This window comes from Thamnophis sirtalis, unplaced genomic scaffold, assembly GCF_051295495.1.
Source record: "Thamnophis sirtalis isolate CommonGarterSnake01/CBP01778 unplaced genomic scaffold, rThaSir2_p1.2 scaffold_1, whole genome shotgun sequence".
Classification (NCBI taxonomy): Eukaryota; Metazoa; Chordata; class Lepidosauria; order Squamata; family Natricidae; genus Thamnophis; species Thamnophis sirtalis.
This window is the reverse complement of record NW_028261381.1, coordinates 174,117,219-174,139,238: the sequence shown is the minus strand read 5'-3', so window position 1 is coordinate 174,139,238 and position 22,020 is coordinate 174,117,219. Positions and strand designations below refer to the sequence as shown.

At 44.7% G+C, this 22,020-nt stretch overlaps 1 protein-coding gene across 1 annotated transcript in view; it reads right to left on the bottom strand.

Annotated features, from left to right (window-relative positions):
- Positions 1 to 773: 773 nt before the first annotated feature.
- The window catches only part of PTPRS (protein tyrosine phosphatase receptor type S), a 257,126-nt gene continuing 235,879 nt past the window's right edge, over positions 774 to 22,020 (bottom strand). The window contains exons 29-35 of the mRNA XM_087703332.1: positions 18,674 to 18,959; positions 17,105 to 17,283; positions 15,705 to 15,831; positions 9,851 to 9,976; positions 6,877 to 7,031; positions 3,463 to 3,598; positions 774 to 1,901 (exon numbers count right to left, since the gene is read on the bottom strand). Of these exons, the coding sequence (XP_087559458.1) occupies positions 1,833 to 1,901; positions 3,463 to 3,598; positions 6,877 to 7,031; positions 9,851 to 9,976; positions 15,705 to 15,831; positions 17,105 to 17,283; positions 18,674 to 18,959 (1,078 nt within the window). The 3' untranslated portion in view covers positions 774 to 1,832. The remainder of the gene's footprint in view (positions 1,902 to 3,462; positions 3,599 to 6,876; positions 7,032 to 9,850; positions 9,977 to 15,704; positions 15,832 to 17,104; positions 17,284 to 18,673; positions 18,960 to 22,020) is intronic.

Here is a 22,020-nt window from a genome sequence, read left to right as displayed (position 1 = left end):
CCTTTCCTTCCTCTTCCTCCTCCTCCTCCTCCTCTCCTATTATTATTTTTTAAATGGTAGAAAAGCAATATGTAAAAGTAGCAATTATTTTGCACGGCGTTTCTCTTATGTCACACAACCATTACACGTTAACATTTCTACAGTGAAAAAATAGACTTGTCTTTAAACATAATATGAACAAATAAGTAGTTTTTTTTTTGTAAATTCATTGACTGATAATTCTTTCGTATTTTTACATATTTTTTTTAAAAAAGGGAAAAAAATTACACTATTAAAAAAAGGAGACCCAGGAAATAAAAATAAGAAATAAATGTCACTTATAAGAGTTACATCGATACCTTTTTTTTTTAAAAGAAAGCCACTCGGTGGTGGGGGCCTAATCCTGGCAACCAAATCTTTGCAGTCTGCTTATTCTGCCTGGATTTTGAATGGAAAGTACCTTTCTGGTAGGGGTGAAGAGGACCCTTAATTGGGGCACGAAGGTATCCCGCGTGGGCTTTCTCTGCCCTCCCCAAAATCCACAGGCTCTCTTCAAATCTGCCATTTTTTTCTCTTTGGCATCAGGGAAAGGGAAGTTTAAAAACGCCCACAAAAATAAATGAGAAGCAACGACAAGGATAACAACAACAATAAAAAAAAGAGAGTCGTTTGGATAGGGGCTAAAGGGAATCAGAAAAGCAGAGAGAAGAATTCCTAAAAACGACAACCGAAACAGAACCAAAAAAATTGGAACTCTTGTGAAATGTACCTTCAAAATCTCCATCTTGCCCCCCCCCCCTCTCTTTTGAAATCCGGAGAACAGAAGGTAACCTGGAACGGGTGTTTGCAGATTGCAGATTTCCAAAATTCAGAGTTTAGATGACGTGTGTGGCAAATACTGTGGATTTCTTTTTTTTCTTTTTTTGCAAAATGTGAAATGCTTGTGGGTGGGGGTGGGGGGTGGGAGGAGGTGTTTATTGCCTGTTCTGGTTTGCTTTTTGACATGGGAAGAAGGTTGGTAAAAGAAGAGGAATGTTAAAAGTGTTTGAGAAGCTTAAGCTGAGAAAGAAGCCGCAGGACAGCCGAAAAAAACCCCCAACCCCGCTTGGTGTGGAGTCCTGCCACCCCCAACCTGATGCAAAATTTTGCCTTGTTTGCCTCTTAATTTTTCACACCTCAAGTGGCTTCCTTTAAGCCCGCCCGCAAGATTAGTCAGTATGTCAACTGAACCCTAAAATATTACTTGTGGTGGCCAGATTCTTCTTTTGCTATTCTCCCCATCGGTTGTTGTAGGTTTTTTCTCTCTCTCTCTCTGCCTCTCTCTGGTTCTTGGCCAGGGGTTGCTTTCCCTCCCCCCGCAACTGGACCGCTGCTCTCCAAGGTGTGTGGACGAGGCCGGCGCCTGCTGCAATAAGAAAAGGTTCCATGTGGTTTCTTGGTTCGGTTGCAAGCGGTCCGTGGGCTCCCCACACCGTCGACACCAGATGAGGTAAGAACAACAAGTTCGCCACTTAAAAAGAAGGGAAAAAGAAGGGGGAGAAAAAATCCCTGCCCTGGTTCGCAGCCACCCTGGGGGGTGGGCTCCGGGGTTTCCGAAACACAGGCCGAGAAGGGGGGGAAAGTCCCTTTTGGAGATGCAGCGGCACCTCGGGAGAAGGAGGGGGTGGTGTCGCTGCTGGGGGTCTCCCCTGGCGCCTCCTTCCCGGCGAGGCAGCGTTTTTTTCTGATTCAGTCTGTAGGTGTTTAGAAAGGTGGAGGCTTAGCTTCGCGTCGCTCAAACAGGAGCCTTGCAGGCTGAAAAGTGTTAGGAGTTCTGCACAACGAATGGCTTTTGAGAAGTTTCCTTTCCCTTATTATGTTGCATAGTGGTCGAAACTCCCCAGGTATTCCAGGGCGGCCTGATAGCAGAACTGGTATTCGTCCTGTGGTGGGAAGGAAGGAGAGCCCGGTTATTTATTTGCTCCATTGACCTGTTTATTTATCTTAATTTTATTTCTTTCTATCCTGCCTTCATTATGTGTACAAATAACTCAATGTCCAACACAATTTCTATCTCTTGTTTCCCCCACCACAACCCTGGGCCGAGGGAGAGGGACCGGCCCAAAGTCACCCAGCCGACTTCTATGGCTAAGGCAGGGCTAGAACTCCCCATCTCCTGACGATTAGCCCAAAGTCACCCAGCTGGCTTTTCTGTCTAAGGTGCAACTAGAACTTCCAGTCTCCTGGTGACTGCCCCAAAGTCACCCAGCTGGCTTTCATGGCTAAGGCGGAACTAGAACTCACCATCATCTCCATGTTTCTAGCCTGATATCCTACTAAGATATAACATATCTTACTTACTGATATCTAGCCTGGCGTCTTACTATTTTGAACTTTTATAATTTAGTTTATTGGATTTTAAACTGCCCAAAGTTGTGGGAAACCAAGATAGCCACCAAATAGATTTTGATAAATAAATAAATTGCCCTAAAATGCATAACAGGCCAGGATGAATCAGCTAGAGACCCACACGGGTTCTTATTTATTGGATCTGTAAAGTGGGCGCTGCTGTGAAGATCTCTGGTTGATTTCAGTCATTACACAACACTCCTATAGAGCGGACCAGGCGGCAGAAAAAGCACAGGTCCCGTGTCGCATTTGGGAGATTCCTGGCCAAGTGGGAATTCGAACTCTGGGCTCACGCAGTCTCAGGGGCCTGCCTGGGCTGGCATCTACCTGTCGGAGGTGGTTTGCAGAAATCGCTTGGAGCATCCAAAAGACCCACAGATTGAGGAGTGAAAGACATTCAGCTTGGTAGGGCTGGATCTTGTGGGATTTCACAAAAAGCTGGGGTTAAAAATGGGCAAGAAAGGGATGAAGCTTTGATCGCCACATGTGTGTCCAGGCCTGCCGATTTTCTCCCTGCCCCCCCAAGGAATCCACTGATGGGCCTGCCACCAGCATGCAACAGTCTGGATACAGGGACCGAAGGATTCTCACCCTGCCAGGGATTTCTCTTCCTGACTCTTTTGAAAAACACACCCCAATATTGGTTTGAGCGTTAAGAGGCTTCCCTGTGTACCTGGGTGCCCATGTGAATGATGCCTGCTGGGCTTTGCTACTTTGCAGGAAGAAAGGGTCCTCTAGGGCAGTGTTTCTCAACCTTGGCCACTTGAAGATGTCTGGACTTCAACTCCCAGAATTCCCCAGCCAGCGAATGCTGGCTGGGGAATTCTGGGAGTTGAAGTCCGGACATCTTCAAGTGGCCAAGGTTGAGAAACACTGCTCTAGGGAAAGGTTGGATGCTCCTCCCTGAAGCCCTCAGCAGAAGTCCTCTCCACTCTTGTCCCCATTTTGGAGCAAGGGTGTGGTCAGGGGAAGGGTGGGGTGGAGGTAACGCTTTTGGGGGTGGTAGGGGGAAGTGCTGATCCCCCCTTCTTTCCCCTGACCCAACCCTTCTGAGTCTTGAGTGGGTCCAACGTGAAGTGAAGCTCTCCTTCTCACCTCTGTCTGTACCATGGCGGGCCGTTGTGTCCTCAGCATCTTCACGGTCTGGAAGATGTCCACCACCCCTTCGTAGCGCATCCTCTCCAGTACGATGCTTAGCGTGATGAAGACGCCGGTCCTGCCTACTCCCGCACTGCCAAGAAAGAAGAGAGGGACATCGATGTGTGTGGAGGGCCTGCGAGGAAGCCCATCATTCGCCAGGCTAGGCATGAAGCAGACATGCGGCCTCAGTTCAGAGAGGCTGGACTACATGTTCTCTCATTCCCGGAAGAAACCCTAAGGGTTGCCAGGACGGGAGAATTAGGGCGAAAGAGAGCTTTGGATCGGAAAGCAAGAGATGGACCTTTAAAGAAAGGCACTCTGTAAAGCAGCTACCTCCCACAGCTGCAGCACAATTCGGAGAAAAGACACAGTGGTTTTAATGAGACACTGATGCAAAGTATAGCACAGTCCCACCAATTCTGCCCTTGGCTTAATCAACCTGCAAATGAACTCAAAGCCTCCAACCACAATGATGGCTAATACAAGGACTCTTCAATTCAGCCCAGCCTGGCCATTTTTCAGTCCATCTTTTCTTGCATTACTAAGATCAATAACATGGGGTGTCCAATCCTTCATTTAAAGAATCTCAAATATATCCATTTCTTGGAGGAAAAGCAAACACTAAACTCCCACCAGCCCCTGGCCCATCCCATCCCATTATTCCATTCCATTCCATTCTAGTATTTTATTATATATATATTTAAATATACTTTATTATATTTATGGTAAGAGCACACTTGGAATATTGTATCCAGTTTTGGTCACCACAATATAAAAAACATTTGAGACCCTGGAAGGAGTGCAGAGCAGATCAACAAAGATGATAAGTGGATCAGAGGCTAAAACTTATGAAAAATGGTTGCAGGAATTGGGTACCTCTAGTCTAGAGAAAAGAAGGACTAGGGGTGACATGATATCAGTCTTCCAATATTTGAGGGGCTGCCCCAAAGAAGATGGGGTCATCCTATTCTCAAAGCACCTGAAGGCAGGGTAAGAAACAATGGGTGGAAACTAATCAAGGAGAGAAGCAACCTGGAATTAAGGAGAAACTTCCTAATGGTGAGGACAATTAACCAGGGGAATAACTTGGCTTCAGAAGTTGTGGATGCTCCATCACTGGAGGCTTCTAACAAGAGACCGGGCAGCCACTTGTCTGAAAGAAATTTAGAGTCTCCTGCTTCAGCTCGGGGCTGGAGTAGAAGAACTATTATTCTATTATTTAGAATGATAAAAAGAAATCAACATTTTAACTGTTAAAGATGCCCACAGTAGCTTTTCAGAAGGAGATGGTTGGAATCTAAATTTAATAAATCAATACATGCAAAAAGGGTCTCCAACTCTTTGCCAGGAAAGCTTTTGGGAAGCAGTTGTGTATGCTGCTGCCTATGCGGTCAGCGTCCTCTGTCCCCCTCCCAAATTGAGGCAGGGGATGCCAAGAAAAAGCAGCTGGCCTCAGAAAGAATCGCGAGTGAATCAGAGGAGGCCGACCTGCAAACCTGTGTGTAGGAGCTACAGCAGCCTGTCAATGGACCCCCATGCCAGGTCCTTGGCTGGATTTGCAAGATCCCTTCGGCTTTAGCCAGTCAGAAGCAGAGGTAGGGAAGGAGATGGGGTGCCCCCACCCACGAGACAGATCTCTCAGTGCCAAGGTGGAATCCCACGAGCCCCCAGGCAGAGGGTCCTTAGTCTGCCTGCCGATGCGTAAGATGCATAATCACCGAAAGCTTTAATCACAGATTACTAAGCAATGTCTGGGGGATTTTATCGTCTGGAAGCTGGGATGGCTCCCCATCTTTTGGGGTATCTTAGGAAAAAAAAAGGTGGATGGGTTCTGTGTTCCCAAGATTCTTTTCTGAGTAGTTTGGAGTAGAAAGATGAACAGAGACCAATGTGATCTGATCACTCCCCTCTAGCGCTGATGATGCTACCTAGTTGGGTAATGAAACATCTGCAAGAAAACTACCAAGCACCAAGGATGCCACAGTCTTCCTCCTCTCCACAAACCCCAACCCCTTCTAGCAAAGATGGTATCACCTAATTGGGTGATGAAGCATCTTCAAAAAAAAAAGCACTAAGCTCAGAGGGCACCAATCACCCCACAGTCCTCCTCCTCTTTTTCCTGCTCTTCTGTACCCCACCCTTGTAGCACTGATGATGCCACCTATTTGGGCAAACATCTACAAGAAAATAACTAAGTTCAGACAGCACCAAAGACCCCTACAGTTCAGCCCTGAGCTACCAATTCCCCTCGATCGGCAAACAACACTCCGCTCTAATCTCTTATTCCCCAGAGCTGCAGAAAACAGAATTTAAAGCTTTGCAATTTACCAGGAGGTCAACATCTAACCACTGAATGGGCTATTTAGCCAGTTAGTTCCTCTCCGTTCTACAAAGAAATCCTTTATCAATTAACAAGACTGGCGGGGAAAGGAAACTGATGGAGGAAGGGCTCCTTTGCGCATCCGCAGGTGAGCTGGAAATCAGGGCTCAATGTTTTAGGGGAAGTGGGCGGAGGGGAAGTGAAGGAGCAGAACAGAACAGCCCAACGATGTAATTTTAGCTCCAGGGAAGGGGAATAGTGAAACTCTCGGGGACTGGCGATCTCCGTGCATGGAGAGTGGTAAAGAGGTCAGCAATGCCTGTTGTGCAACATCAAATTCCCCGTTGAGAGAAGGCTGCTTTGGAAAGGAGGTTCAGCTTTTCTGCAATGGGAATGGCCCAGTTTGGACCATCTGGCAGCTGGCTCATATATATGACGGTTGCAGTGTCCCGGGGTCACATAATCCCCTTTTGTGACCTTCTGACGATCAAAGTCAATGGGGAAACCGGATTCGCTTAACAACTGTGTTGCCGACTTAACATCTGCGGTGATTCACTTAACAGCTGTGGTAAGAAAGGTTGTAAAACGGTGCAAAACTCGCTTTAACGCTTGCTTAGCCATGGAAATTTTGGGTTTAAATGAGATCATAAATCATGGACTGCCTGTGTCAATGAGACAGACAGGTATAAAGACCCAAAAAATCCTGAAAAGATAATTTCTTTTCCTTTAGAGGGTAGGAAAACCTTCGGTGTTTTGGGAAAGTTTACAGATTTACAAATATTTTCTGCTCCTGATGATTCCAATAAAATACTGGCATTAAATAAGTGGCATAAACAATTTACATGTGGTACAATGAAAGACAAAAATTAAATTCACGATTAAACAAGATTTGAAAGAGCAAGTGGGTTGGCAGCTCCCCTATTAAAATAGTTTACAGATTCACAGCGTTGGAAGGGACCTTGTAGGTCATCTAGTCCAACCCCCGGCCCAAGCAGACCATACACCATTTCTGACAGATAGCAGCCCAGTCTCTTCTTGGCTGTATGTACCTGCAGTGGACGGAAATCGGTCCGTCTTGTCCAAACTGCTCCTTAGTTTTGTGCACCTGCCCAATGAAATCGATAAAGCCTTCGCCGGATTTTGGCACACCTTGTTCCGGCCAGTCGGTGAACTGGAACTGGCGCACGGTTCTAGACTGGCCATCCTAGAAATGATAATAAGAAAAAAGAATTGAAGGTGTAAAAACAGGTGTTCAAAGTTACCATGGCCCTGAAAAAAAATGACTTACTTACGCCTGGTCTTCACATTTGTGACCATCGCAGGATCCCCACAGACACATCATCAAAATTTGGACACTTGGCAACTCTGTATTTATGACAGTTGCAGTGTCCCAAATTCATGGGATCCCCACTTGCAACCTTTCCCAGACAGCTTCCGACAGGAAAACTCAGTAGAGGACACTGGATTCCCTTAACGACTGTGTGTTTCACTTAACAACTGAGGCAATTTGCTTTATAGCAACGGCAAAAGAGGTCACAATATCGAGCATGGCTCACTTAGCAACTGCCTTACATAGCGATGGAAATTCTGGTCCCAATTGTGGCCGTAAGTCGAGGATTACCTGTACTGGAGACTTCTGTCAATCGTGTGGTTTTTGCTTCTCTAGTAGAAATAAAGTTTATTTGTGGTGGTGGGGTGTTAATCTCAGGCCTCATCCAAGAATGTTTATTGGCTCCATTCACAAAACAAAAGATGCCCTGATTTTGCTGGCATTTAGAAATGTTTTAAAAACTTGGTTATTCCCCTGTGTTGGAATCAGGATAAGCCAAGCACTCATCAGAAAACGGTGAGCCAGCTGACCCATTACTGATATTATCGACTGTTGCTTTAACCTTGGTTTGTTTTCACTTGTAAGCTGCCCAGCATCACTTTGTTTAGGTTAGCTGGTCAATACAATACAATAGCAGAGTTGGAAGGGACCCTGGAGGTCTTCTAGTCCAACCCCCTGCCTAGGCAGGAAACCCTAAACCGTTTCAGACAAATGGTTATCCAACATCTTCTTAAAAACTTCCAGTGTTGGGGCATTCACAACTTCTGGAGGCAACTTCTGTTCCACTGATTAATTGTTCTAACTGTCAGGAAATTTCTCCTCAGTTCTAAGTTGCTTCTCTCCTTGATTAGTTTCCACCCATTGCTTCTTGTTCTACCCTCAGGTGCCTTGGAAAATAGTTTGACTCCCTCTTCTTTGTGGCAGCCCCTGAGATATTGGAAGACTGCTGTCATGTCTCCCCTAGTCCTTCTTTTCATTAAACATTAGACATATCCAGTTCCTGCAACTGTTCTTCATATGTTTTATCCTCCAGTCCCCTAATCATCTTTGTTGCTCTTCTCTGCACTCTTTCTAGAGTCTCCACATCTTTTCTACATCGTGGCGACCAAAACTGAATGCCGTATTCCAAGTGTGGCCTTACCAAGGCCTTATAAAGTGGTATTAACCCTTCACGTGATCTTGATTCTATCACTTTGTTTATGCAGCCTAGAACTGTGTTGGCTTTTTTGGCAGCTGCTGCACACGGCTGGCTCCTATTTAAATGGTTGTCCACTAGGACTCCAAGATCCCTTTCATAGTTACTACTATTGAGCAAGGTACCAACTATACTGTATCTGGGTATTTCGTTTTTCTTGCCTAAATGTAGAACCTTACTCTTTTCACCGTTGAATTTCATTTTATTAGATAGTGCCAATGCTCAAGTTTGTCAAGATCCTTCTGTATCTTGAGCCTGTCTTCTGGAGTGTTGGCTATTCCTGCCAGCTTGGTGTCATCTGCAAATTTGATGAGTTCCCCATCTATTTCCTCATCCAAATCATTGATGAGGATGTTGAAGAGTACTGGGCCCAAAACAGAGCCTTGGGGCACTCCACTGCATACTTCCCTCCATGAAGATGCAGTTCCATTGAGGACTACACGTTGAGTGTGGTTGGTCAGCCAGTTACAAATCCATCTGGTGGTGATGCTGTCCAACCCCCATTCTTCTACTTTATCTAGTAGTAGGTTATGGTCTACCTTATCAAATGCCTTACTGAAGTCCAAGTAAACTATATCGACAGCATTCTTCTGGTCCACTACTTTGTCACATCCATACTGTACATAAACATGTAGGCTAAGAATTACAGGGATGGCCACGGTGTGTGTGTCTGTGTATGTGCGTGTGTGTGTCAGAAAACTCAATATATTCTATAGACAACCTGTGCTGACTTTGGGATGGGCCGATTAGATTACAGGTAGTCCTCGACTTACAACCACAATTGAGCCTGAAACTTCTGTTGCTAAGCAAGACAGTTGCTAAGTGAGTTTTGCCCCATTTTTACAAACTTTCTTGCCATCGTAGCTTAGTGAATCACTGCAGTTGTTAACTTAGCAACATGGCTGTTAAGGGAATCTGGCTTCAGCATTGACTTTGCTAGTCGGGTGGTCGTAAAAGGGGATCACATGACTCTGGGACACCGGCACTGTCATAAATATGAACCAGTAGCCAAGTGTTCGAATTCTGTTCACGTGACCACGTGGAGATGCTGCAACATCGTAAGTGTGAAAAACGGTCATAAGTCACATTTTCTCAGTGCCGTTGTAACTTCAAACAGCCACTAAATGAATGGTCTTAAGTCGAGCACTACCTGTGGTTTGTGGTTACAGGAATGGCTAATGTTTGCTAAGTATGTAAAAATAAAGTTGAGGCTGTAACGTTATCTGGCTCGTGGGAGGCTAGATGGAGGATGCTAAAATAAAAAACCCCTAAGAGATCTTCCTCCCCAGGGAATCTCACTGACGACAATCACACAGATCCACAGCCCAACTGATCCACAACAGAGGGGGACCACACAGTTCCACGGCTCAGCCTGATCTATGGCCCAACCCGGTCCTCTTCCAACAATCTGTATTCAGGACCAATTCCTTTCCTGACACTTGAGCACCGTCTGATCCTGGAAAGCTGGTACAGGATGGGAATCTGGCATCTGACTTACCCTGGCATCGGTGACCTTGAATTCTCGGAGGATGTATTGAGGCATGTTATATTCAGCCATGGGGTCCACCACAAAGTACTGATACCGTGCAGACCTCTCGGCCGGCCAGTACTGATGGCACTTTTCCTGTGGACCAAGAGAGGAAGAAGCTCATTTGCTGTTGGCAAATAAAAAACCCCATACAGGCCCTACCTGCATCAGCCTCGCACTGAGATATTTCATGCACTAAAATTCCCTCCAGGGATTTGCCTGCTTCAAAGCCAACTGCCTGGATGTGCAATCCCCTTGGAAATAATTTGAGTGCTAAAATTAGAATTTTAAGAAAACCGGTTACTATCATGTTATGCCAGCAAAGTATAGCAGCTGGGATTCTTTTTATTATTATTATATACTTTATTCATTAAACATGAAATTCAGCCAACTGAACATTCAAAAATGCATTATAAACACCAGTGACTGGTGCTAATGGCTGATACAGTTTGCTGCCAGAGTCCTAGGTATCAACCAAGTACTTTCTTAAAATATAAGATGTTCCAAGTGGCGCAGTTTTTGCAATTCCGGTGGTGTTATTGCAGGAAGCTGAAATTTGTGGATGTATCTTGTAAAATTCTTGGACATGGTGCCAAGTGCCGCAATGACAATGGGTATCACTGCTACATGCTTCATCCATAGCCGTGTAGTTTCAATGGCCAGGTGGCGATATTTCATGATTTTTTCTAGTTCTTTTTCTTCGACTCTAGCATCTCCAGGAACAGCGATATCAATAAACTGTACACTTCGGCCCTCTACAACTGTAACATCTGGCGTGTTGTGCTCCAAATGACGATCCGTTTGTATTCAAAAGTCCCACAAGATCTTCACCTTCTCATTTTCGATAACTTTTTTTCACTTTATGTTCCCATGACTTTCTGAATACGGGTAAATCATATTTTTACATAATGACCAGTGGATTAATTTAGCAACTCGTTCATGTCTAGCTTTGTAATCAGTTTGTGCAATTTTGCTGCATTCACTTATTAAATGTGAAATACTTTGTTATTGCAAAGTCGGCAATTTGGGTTGTGGGTGGATTTTTGTATCTTCGCTTTCATGGCATTACTTTGTAATGCTTGTTCTTGAGCAGCCAGTATTAAGCCTTCCGTTTCTTTCTTGATGGTTCCCATCTTAAGCCATATCCATGTCAAGTTGTCATCACATTTTCCTTCAATGTTTTTCAAGTGCTGTCCATGCAAAGCTTTGGTTTTCCTCCTCCTCCTTCATCATCATCATCATCATCATCATCATCATCATCATCATCATCATCATCATTTTAATCTTTGGTGAGATTCACAGCCTTTGGGGCTGGTTGGTAGCTCAACAGCTCAAGTCCTAACCAAGGACCTAGGAACTGTTAAGGTAACGTCGGAGGATATAAGCTGTTCCAAGTAGGGTGGTTTTTTGTAGAATCAGAATGTTCAAGTCTGATAAATTTAGAATTTCCAAATAGTGAGGTAGCCCTTTGGGTATTGCTCCAAGGGCTCCAATTACAATCGGGACAACACACGATTTCTTTTTCCACAGTCGCTCAACTTCAATTTGCAAGTCCCGGTACTTTGTTATTTTTTCTTGCTGTTTATCTTCAATTCGTGCATCTCCAGGTATTGCAATGTCAATGAACCATACTTTCTTCTTTTCAACTATTGTTATGTCAAGTGTGTTGTGGGCCAGGTGCCTGTCAGTCTGGATTCTGAAGTCCCACAAGATCTTGACTTTCTCATTCTCTAAAACCTTCTGAACCTGATGGTCCCAGTGGTTTATTCTGTACTCAAATCCAAACTTTTGGCACAATTTCCAGTGAATGATCTTAGCAACGCGGTCATAGCATTGTAGGTAGTCAGTTTGTGAAATTTTGCTGCACCCACTGATCAAGTGGTCGACTGTCTCGTCTTTCTCATTACAGAGGCGACATTTGCTGTTGGTGGTAACATGTTGAATTTCTGCTTTCATGCAGTTTGTGGTTAAGGCTTGTCCTTGAGCTGCCAAAATAAAGCCTTCTGTTTCTTTTTTCAGTGCTCCTGATCTTAACCAGTTCCAAGTTAGTTTTTGGTCAGCTTTGCCTTCAATATTTTTCAAGTATTGGCTAAGCATAGCTTTGTTTTTCCAATTTTCAGCTCGCTTCTCAATTACTTCTTTCTTATATTCAGCTTTTGACTTAGTTGTCTTTGAAAGGCCTCCTTTACTTACTTCCTTAATCATTGGTTCTTCACTTTTCTGGATGTAATCATACAAGCTGTGTTTTTCTACTTCCACAGTCTGTTTTACTTGTAGGAGTCCTCAACCACCCTCTGCTCTTGGTAGATGTAATCGGTCAATATCACTTTTAGGGTGCAAAGCATGATTCATTGTCATAAGCTTCCTTGTTTTTCTGTCCAAATTGTCCAACTCCATCTGGGTCCAGTCAATTATTCCTGAAGAGTATCGAATCACAGGTATAGCCCAGGTATTTATGGCTTTTATGATGTTTCCTCCACCCAATTTGGACTTTAATATCTTGCGAATTCATCGAATGTACTTGGCTGAAGTTAATTCCTTGACTTTATTATGCATTAGTCAGAGGCCTCTAAAATCCCCAAGTACTTGTAGCCTTCTTCTGGATTTACTGCCTTTATCATTTCTTCATTCTCAAGTTCTATTCCATCATCTTCTATGACCATGTCTGCTTTGGTTGCCATTGTTGAACATCTGTCAATTCCAAACTGCATACCAATGTCTTGGCTAAATTCTTTTGTGCTTTCAATTAATAAATTCACTTCAGCTTTTGTTTTACCAAACAGCTTCAAATCGTCCATGTACACCAAGTGCAAAATTTTCAGTCCTTTCTTTACAAGTTTGTATCCATAGTTCATCTTCTTCAAAATGATTGTCAGTGGTAGCATCAAGAGTATAAAAAGTAGGGGTAAAAGGGAATCACCATGGAAAATGCCTCGTTTAATTTCAACTTCACCCAGTACTTCTTCATTAGCTATAAGCTTCGTTTTCCAGAGGTTCATTGAAGTTTCCATGAATTTTTGTATGTTGCTGCTGATGCCAAAGATTTTCAGGCATTTCTTGATCCAGCTAAGGGGAACTGAATCAAATGCTTTCTTATAGCCTATCCAAGCCATGAACAGGTTGGTTCGTCTTTTCTTTGAATTCTTTAGGATTAGTTTGTCAATCAGCAGTTGATCCTTTGTGCCTCTTGAATTTTTGTAGCATCCTTTCTGTTCTACAGGAAGCAAGTTATTTCTTTCCAAGTATCCATAAATTTGGTATGCAATGATACCAGTAAGGAGCTTGTATGTTGTTGGCAAACAGGTGATTGGCCTATAGTTTCCAGGTTCCTTTCCTTTTTCTTTATCTTTTAGGATCAAAAATGTCCTTCCAGTTGTCATCCATTCGTCATTTTCAGGTGTTTTTAAGATCTGGTTCATTTGGGCTGCCAGTCTTTTGTGCACACTTGTAAGTGCTTTTAACCAGAAGCCATGTAACTCATCTGGTCCAGGTGCACTCCAGCTCTTCACTTTTCTTGACTGTCTTTGCACCATTTCTTTTGTTATTTTCACATCTTCCATTTTATGCACTTTAGTAGAATCCACAATCTGTTTGATCCATTTTGCATTTCTGTTGTGCTTCTTGTTGTTTTCCCACAAATTCTTCCAGAATTTCAGAGCTTTCTCTTTATCAGGCTTTTCATTTGTTGTTACTCCATCTCCACTTTCTAAGCTCTTATAAAACTGGTGCTGATTTGCTCTGAACTGTGAGTTTTCCTTGAATTGAGTTACTCGGTTTTCATATCTTTTAATCTTTTCAGCAACAGCAACAACCCTCTGCTTCAGCTCTTCAATTACTATCACAATCTTTTTATTATCCAAATCGTATCTTGCTTCCAGGCTGTTTTTGACCTGCTTGTTCTTTAGCTGACCTTGCCTTAGGTTCTTCAAGTTGCTCAAGTCTCCACGAAATTTTTTAATCTTCAATTCCAACCGGATTTTCCATTTAGGCTTCCTCTTCTCGCCTCTTTGGTTCTTTTGTATTTTCAAACCCAATTCTTTGGTGGTTATGGAGGCTGCTGCATACATCAGCTGGTTTGTTTTAGCTAATGTAGTGGTTTGAATGGTTTGCACAGCTTCATTGACCTTTTTTACTACCTTTCTCAATTCTTTCCGTTCCCTTGGTTCAGCTTTGGCAAACGTGTTCTTTCAGCATCTTCCATTTGATGCTTTATTTTCTCAGCTAATATCTGTTGGTGTTTGTTCTTCAGTGCTTCCTTGTTCTTTATCTTCATACATTTCAGCATCCTCTTCCTCCCTTTCTTCCTCAGTTTGCTTTTGAGTCTGCAAATCATTCTTGATGATACTCTTCTATGAGCCGAGGTGGCGCAGTGGTTAAATGCAGCACTGCAGGCTACTTCAGCTGACTGCAGTTCTGCAGTTCTGCAGTTCGGCTGTTCAAATCTCACCGGCTCAGGGTTGACTCAGCCTTCCATCCTTCCGAGGTGGGTAAAATGAGGACCCGGATTGTTGTTGTGGGCAATATGCTTACTCTGTAAACCGCTTAGAGAGGGCTGAAAGCCCTATGAAGCGGTATATATGTCTAACTGCTATTGCTATTCTTTGTTGGTATACTCAGATCATTAGTTGCTTTCTCTTCAATTCCTATTAATTCTGCTGTAGTGAAAAATTTGTGGCTTAGAATTACACATCGTTGGTCCATTAGCTTTTGTTCACTGATATCACAGTCCATGTGGTTCACCTTCCAAATCTGATACATTCATTCTTGAAATCCACGTTTTGCTGGCTCAGACTGATAGTAAGCTTTCATAATAGAGATGTTTTCTTCCCTACTCCAGATGTTTCGCTTTTTCACGTTTTCTTCCAGTAGCTTGTCAGCTACATGCCCTGGTTACTTAGCAGAGGGAGCTGAGCCCTGTAGCTCATTTTGCGTAGAGTGGCCAGGAGCCATAGCATCCAACAGAACCCTTGTTAATCCGGGCGACGGTTCAGCCGGCATAAATTTCATATTTTTTTTTCGTATTCTCCATATTTAAATGAGTTGTGGGGCAAATTTTGTCTGGCCCTTCACCTAAGACCTGTCTGATATGGTTGTACCTGTTCAGGATATCCCTAAGGATCATTAGAGCGCGCAATTATTATTATTATTATTCTCTGTTTAGCCCCTCGGTCTCAGGGACAGAGGGCACCAATGAGACCTGGTGGCACAATGCTTAAAATGCAATACTATATGATGCCCACAGCCAGGAGTTCGATCCTGACAGCTCAAGGTTGACTCAGCCTTCCATCCTTCCAAGGTGGGTAAAATGAGGACCAAGATTGTTGGGGGCAATTGCCTGACTCTGTAAACTGCTTAGAGAAGGCTGTAAAGGACTGTGAAGTGGTGTATAAGTCTAAATGCTATTGCTAACCACAAACACACAGCTATTTCTTAGCTATGTGCAGGAGATACATAACTGATTTCCCTGCTGTCTTCCTCAAAGTCCAAACTTGGCTATCATCTAATCCAAGATTTAAGTTGAAGGATATCTCATGCACATTTCTAGCTGTATATGGGGCTACATGCAAACAGCCATTGACAGCCAGGAGTTTCTGCAAGAAAAGCCCTCCCCCCCAAATCAAGATGAGGGCCACAACCATGCCATTGACCCCATGACCTTTTTCAGACACATCAAGATGAGAGATTGGGCCTCTCAATGTCCTCTACTAATCCACTGCCTTGGAGAACAACACCCCGGAAATCAAAGCCTGCCATTCAAGGGATGTTCACCCAAACATTCTGGGGCTCAAAATGAAGCACCAACAAGCCAGGATGTCCCACTTACCCGTCCCATCTCTCGCAGCTTAGTCAACATCACCACAATGGTTGAGTTGTTTTCCCACAGCATGCGCCAGAAGTCCTCTGTGGTCTCTGCCAAAGGTCCCTGGGTGGCGATGTAAGCCTTCTGTTGCCTGCAGGAAGGAGCAAGGAAAACCAACCCTATTTGGAAGGCAAGCTAAGGAGGCAAGGTGGCCTTTAAATGCAAATGAAGGTTTGTTCCATGACAGTCCAGAACAGGGGAGGGCAACTATGGAGACTTTAGGACCTGTGGACTTCAACTCCCAGAATTCCTGAACCAGCCATGCTGGCTCAGGAATTCTGGGAGTTGAAGCCCACCGTTTATAAAGTCACCACAATCGCTCACCCTGGTCCAGAAGAATGTTAAGACCGAGGTCAGGTTGGACAGCAGAGGTGGGATCGTCATCTTGAACCCACCAGCCCCAGAGAACAAAGGAGTGAGGGATGACTTTTGGTAACACTTCTCATCTCTTCCAGGGTGAAGCATCGATGCTAAACACGTCTCTTCAGCCTTGCAGGATCTAACTTTGGCATGTAACTAGGAAGCCCACCTCCATCAAATGTCAGGAGAAACTTGATACGCAGAAATAAGGATTGTGGGGTCCTTGGTGCTCTCTGAGGTTGGTGGTTTTCTTGCAGACATTTCATGTTCTCATTGGTGATGTGAGTCATGAAACATCTGCAAGAAAACCACCAACTTCAGAGAACACCAAGGACCTCATCGTCCTCCTCTTCCTCTACTCCACAAACCCCACTCCCTTCTAGCACTGATGATCTTAGTTGGGTCATGATACATCTGCAAAAAACCCCGCAACCAAGCTTAGAGAGTACCATGGTTCCCACAGTTCAGCCTTGAGCTACAAATATTCTCTTGTATTGGTGAGAAACTATTTGTTTTCCAAATAAAACATTGTTTTTAGCAGGGCTAATTTAGGGCACGTAATGTTGGGCTGCAGAGATCCATGTAAGCACTAGATGGAGGCAAAGAGCCATTTTATTTTTTGGTTTCTCTCTGCTGTCACTCATGGTCCCTTAGATTCCTGCAGTTCAGAGATCCCAGGGCTTGATGCCAATAGGAGATGAAGACTTATTCCAGGGGCAACTCCTTACCAGAATAGGATCCAGAAACCCTTGTGGACCACTTAGAATTTCAAACAACCTTTTTGTCTATTCAGGCGTAACGTTCAGTAGGAAAAGCAAGGTAAAAAGAGAACAGGAACTGGGCCAGTGCATTCTGTAGAACAGCTCTTCAAAAGTCACACACACAATCTATGACATCATAGCACATAATATATACTGAGGACCAAGGATGATTGGCAGCCGGCATAGAGAACAGGAAGAGACAAAGGAACAGGCGTCTGTTCCACCTCCACCAGGGGGCTTTACCTGTATCCGTCAATGAAGCTGGCATTGATGTAGTCGGAGCCCTCGACTCCGCGGATAGGCTGAAGGCAAACCCGTGTGGTCTCGTATGGCATGATGTTGACAAGGCGATTTTTGAATTTGTTACAGGGCAGGTTGGCACTGATGAACCTGGAGGTGTGGGCTTTGGAGTTGGCGAGTCTCTGGCAGAGGGAAAAGGAGCACAGGTGGGTGAGAGGGCAGCAGGTCACCTGAGTGGGCTTCTTCTCCTAGAATTCCCCATTTATTGTGGCCATTGTTGAAGGAATTCATGCTCACTCAGCAGATGTATGGACTTCAACTCCCAGATTCCCCATCCATACAGGAACACTGCTGAGAATTCTAGGAGTTGAAGTTTTCCCTAAAGACACGCAGATTTCCATTCCCAGAATTCAACATGGCCTCTGTTTAGAATTCTTCAAGTGGAACCTTGCTCTAAAGCAGTGTTTCTCAACCTTGGCAACTTGAAGATGTCCGGACTTCAACTCCCAGAATTCCCCAGCCAGCGAATGCTGGCTGGGGAATTCTGGGAGTTGAAGTCCGGACATCTTCAAGTTGCCAAGGTTGAGAAACACTGCTCTAAAGGACTGTTCTAGGACATTTATATATGGGACACTGTTACATACGTAGGTCATGCTCAAAATTTGCCAGCCGGACTCTGGGCATTGATGGCCACTCTCAAACCTGTGCATTTCTACTCCCAGAATTCCCCAACCAGCATGGTTACTACTAGAACGTTTTTGAAGTTCGAATTTATGTGTCTGGAAGTCACCCAGGCTGGGAAACCCTGCATTAAATGAATATTGTCTATGCCAGCCCACCCAATGGAGAATTCTGTAGACCACATTCCCATCCGGATGTCTTTCCATCTTCCTGGTGCATGGCAAGACCCAGGATTTTCTGAGTCCAAAGTAAATGCTTTCCCCTCTAAGTACAGATAGTCCTCGACTTATGACCACAATGGAGTCCAAAGTTTCCGTTGCTAAACAAGACAATTTTGACAGTGTCTGAATTTTATTCACATGACTGTGCTATAATGGTTGTAAGTGTGGTCATAAGTCCCCTTTTTCAATGCCATTGTAATTTCAAACGGGCACGAAATGAATGGTTAGAATAGAACAGAATGACAGAGTTGGAAGGGACCTTGGAGGTCTTCTAGTCCAACCCCCTGCTCAGCCAGGAAACCCTATGCCATTTCAGACAAATGGTTGTCCAATCTCTTCTTAAAAGCCTCCAGCAATGGAGTACCCACAACTACTGAAGGAAATTTATTCCATTGGTTAATTGTCCTCGCTGTCAGGAAATTTCTCCTTAGTTGCTTCTCTCCTTGATTAGTTTCCACCCATTGCTTCTACTCTTGCCCTCAGGTGCTTTGGAGAATAGTTTGACTCCCTCTTCTTTGTGGCAACCCCTGAGATATTGGAACATGTTGTCAGTCGAGGATTATCTGTACAGATTGCAACTTTGTGCTGGCTAACCACTGCTCCCCCGCGAAGATGCAACAGGGCAACCTGCCTGAGCCACGCCCCCCCCCTCCCCGGAACCTCTGCTCACCTTGAACTCCAGTTCCATGCCTGTGACGTGTTCTCCCACCTCTATCTGTGCCAACCTCTGGATATAGGTGTACAGGTTCCGAGCGGGGACCTCCGTGTTTCCACAGGCGACGGCTTCTAGCAAAGAGTCGTGTATGAAACTGTACTGGTCTTCCGTCTGTACCATGTAATTTCGCTGGGACCTCATGAGGGTGACGTGTCCGTAAATGTCCACCGTCTTCTCGTGTTTTATTCTCTCCAGCATGGCATCGATGACAATAAAGCAGCCAGTCCTGCCCACCCCAGCACTGGAAGAATTAAAAATGGGGTAGAGGAAAAACAGAGGATTAAAGAAATCCTTCATCTAAATTAGACTTAGAACTTAGAATACCTGTATTGTCACTTTGAATGTACACTAATTGGCATACACTAAAATGAAATTTCGTTGCATGCATGACTATGGAGATTCTCAGCCATCTAAGGTCATGGTTGTCCCAAAGGTGCTTTTTCAAGAGGCAGCTGGACTTCCTCTGTTTTCCCTTGAAGATGTTTAGCTTCTCATCCAAGAAGCTTCTTCAGCTCTGGCCGGATGGTGGGGAAATGGAAGGATTTATTCTCCTTCCATTCTGTCTGCAAGGAGTATAAACCCTTCCATTCCTCACCATCCGGTCAGAGCTGAAGAAGCTTCTTGGGTGAGAAGCGAAACGTCTTCCAAGAAAAACCAGAAAGTTTGTTGCCTACAGCTCTCAAAGTGTCACCACCTCCAATATGCACTTCACTAAATATACACTAAATAACGACATACAAAATTATGCACATGCCCACATTTGTTATATGACACACAGAAGCAACACAGTCTGGTTTGGATGTATACATGTACAGGGCGAGAGAAATGAATCTTGCGAGTTTACCAGACGGAGAGCATTGGGAACAAAGCTGTTACAGAATCTGGTAGACCTTCTAGAAACACTTCGAAACCTCCTCCCGGAGGAGAGCAACAGAAATAGACCGTGAAGTGGGTGTTTGGGGTCTCTAACAAAGCTTCAAGCTCTAAGCACATAGCGCTCACAAGCAGCGTCCTGAATAACAGGAAGTGAGCTTCCTGTAATCTTCTCGGCTAAATGGTGGCTATGTAATTTCTACCCTCCTCCCTCAGAACTCCTGATGGTTTATTCATTCATTTATTAAATTTATATGCCCCCTCTCTTGCTGTTAACTCCACTCCGAGGAAACAAAGTCATAAGATACTTAACCAAATTGCCAACCTGGAATCGTGAATGTGTTGATTAATTCCAAATTAAATGGCTAAGAAAAGAGATGGAAATGCATGCTAAACGAACAGGCACTATATTTATGATCTTAAGAGGCATTATATGGTCCTTCCTTTGTGCCTGCCTGCTAAGGTGGTAGTAGATGGATCAAGGTCATCTGTAGAAATGCAGGTAATCCTTGACTTACGGCCACAATTCAGCCCAAAATTTCCATTGCTAAGCCAGACAGTTGTTGTAAGATTTGTCCCATTTTACGACCTTTCTTGCCAAAATTGTTAAGTGAATCACAGCAACTGTGACGTTAGTAACACGGTTGTTAAGTGAATCTGGTTTCCCTACTGACTTTGATTGTCAGAAGGTTGCAAAAGGGGGGAATCGCATGACACTGTGACCGTCGTAAACGCGAGTCGCTTGCCAAGCATCCGAATTTTGATCACATGGCCACGGGGACGCTCCAGCGGTCGCAAGTATGAAAAACGGCCCTATCACTTTTTTTCAGGGCTGCTGGAGTTTTGAACAGTCACTACGCTGTACGTAGAGGGTTACCTATGTGGGGATAAATCAGGCCTTTCCAGGCTGGCTCCTTAACCGGGGATGTTTATGTGCGGTGCTGAAGGGGAAAATCATTTTTTAGGCTGACATCTCGATGGCTGTATCTAGTGACCTCCTGCTGTCTGATCTTAAAACCAGAAGTGACTTGAGGGCAGTGGGCGATCTGTTTGACTTAGATTACATTCGTCAGGAGGACGTAGGCTGGGCGACATCAACAAGCCGATAGCTCCGGGGTTGCTGTTTCACAAGGAATTGGATGGGTTGTCATTCTCTGAGTCGCGAGTGCGTGTGCCAGGGAGGGAGCGCAAGGTGGGGAGGTGCGCCGACTGACTTATCGGTGCCACAGGGTGCTTCCCTCTGCATTTCACCTATATAAAAGCTTCCCAAACAGGGTAAGGTGCAGAGGGGGGAGGGGGAGGCTGCAAAGGGGACGTTCCTGTTCCACTCTGGTTGTTATTACAGGTAGTCCTCGACTTACGACCAAAATTGAGCCCCAAATCTCTGTGGCTAAGCAAGACATTTGTTTGGCCTTTCTTGCCGCCGCTGTTAAGCGGATCGTGGCAGTTTTTGTGTTAGCAACATGGTTGTTCAGGGAATCCAGCTTCCCACATTGACTTTCCTGGTCAGAAGGTCATAAGAGGGGATCCTGTGATCCTTGCAAAGGTCATGAATGTGAGTCAGCCTGCCAAGGGTCTGAATTTGGATCACATGACCATTGTGTCATAAATGTGAGAAATAGTCGTAAGTCACTTTTTAAAGGGATGCTGTAACTTTGAACAGACACTAAATGAACTGTTGTAAGCTGGGGACTACCTATATTCCTTAGGTTTGTGTGCTGCCAAAGCATTCAGACTCCTGGGGAATCCATTTGAAGGAAAGAGAGAAAAAGTGGGCATTTAAAAAACCCAAACCAAAAAAGAAATCACATTTTGGGGAGCTGGGTGCCAAGGGGCCTCTGCGAGGAATGCTCCACTGCAGACCACTGAACAGCCAATTTCTCTGTGCCAGAGGGCGACGGAAGCAGGGAGGGAAGGAACATCTAACCATTTATTGCAATTTCCCAGCCTGCAACTCAGTTACAACCATTTGTTTAAAAGCTGTTGGAAGTTACAAGTTGCTGAAAAAAGGTCCTCGCCCTTATGACAGTCGTAGCATTCCCACAGTCACCTAATTAAAATCCAGGCCCCTGGCACCTGGGATGCATTGAGGATGGTTGCAGACTTCTTGGGGTCATTGGTGACTTGCCCAGCCTGCTTCTGACAAGACCAGCCAATGGGGGAAGGTGGATTTGCTTAATGACCAGCGGTGGGTTTCACATTTTGTCACCACCGGTTCGCCCCGCACGCGCCCGCTAACTTTGTGCGCACATTCTGTGTATGTGCCTGGTCTTCCGTGCATGTGCTTTGCTCGCACACGTGCGTGTGCCTGGCCTCAAAAACGTGCCTAAATAGGACAGCATAAAGCAGGGTTGGGAGGGGCGGCACCCGCGATTTCCGCTACCGGTTCGGGCGAACTGGTCCGAACCAGCTAAATGCCACCTCTCTTA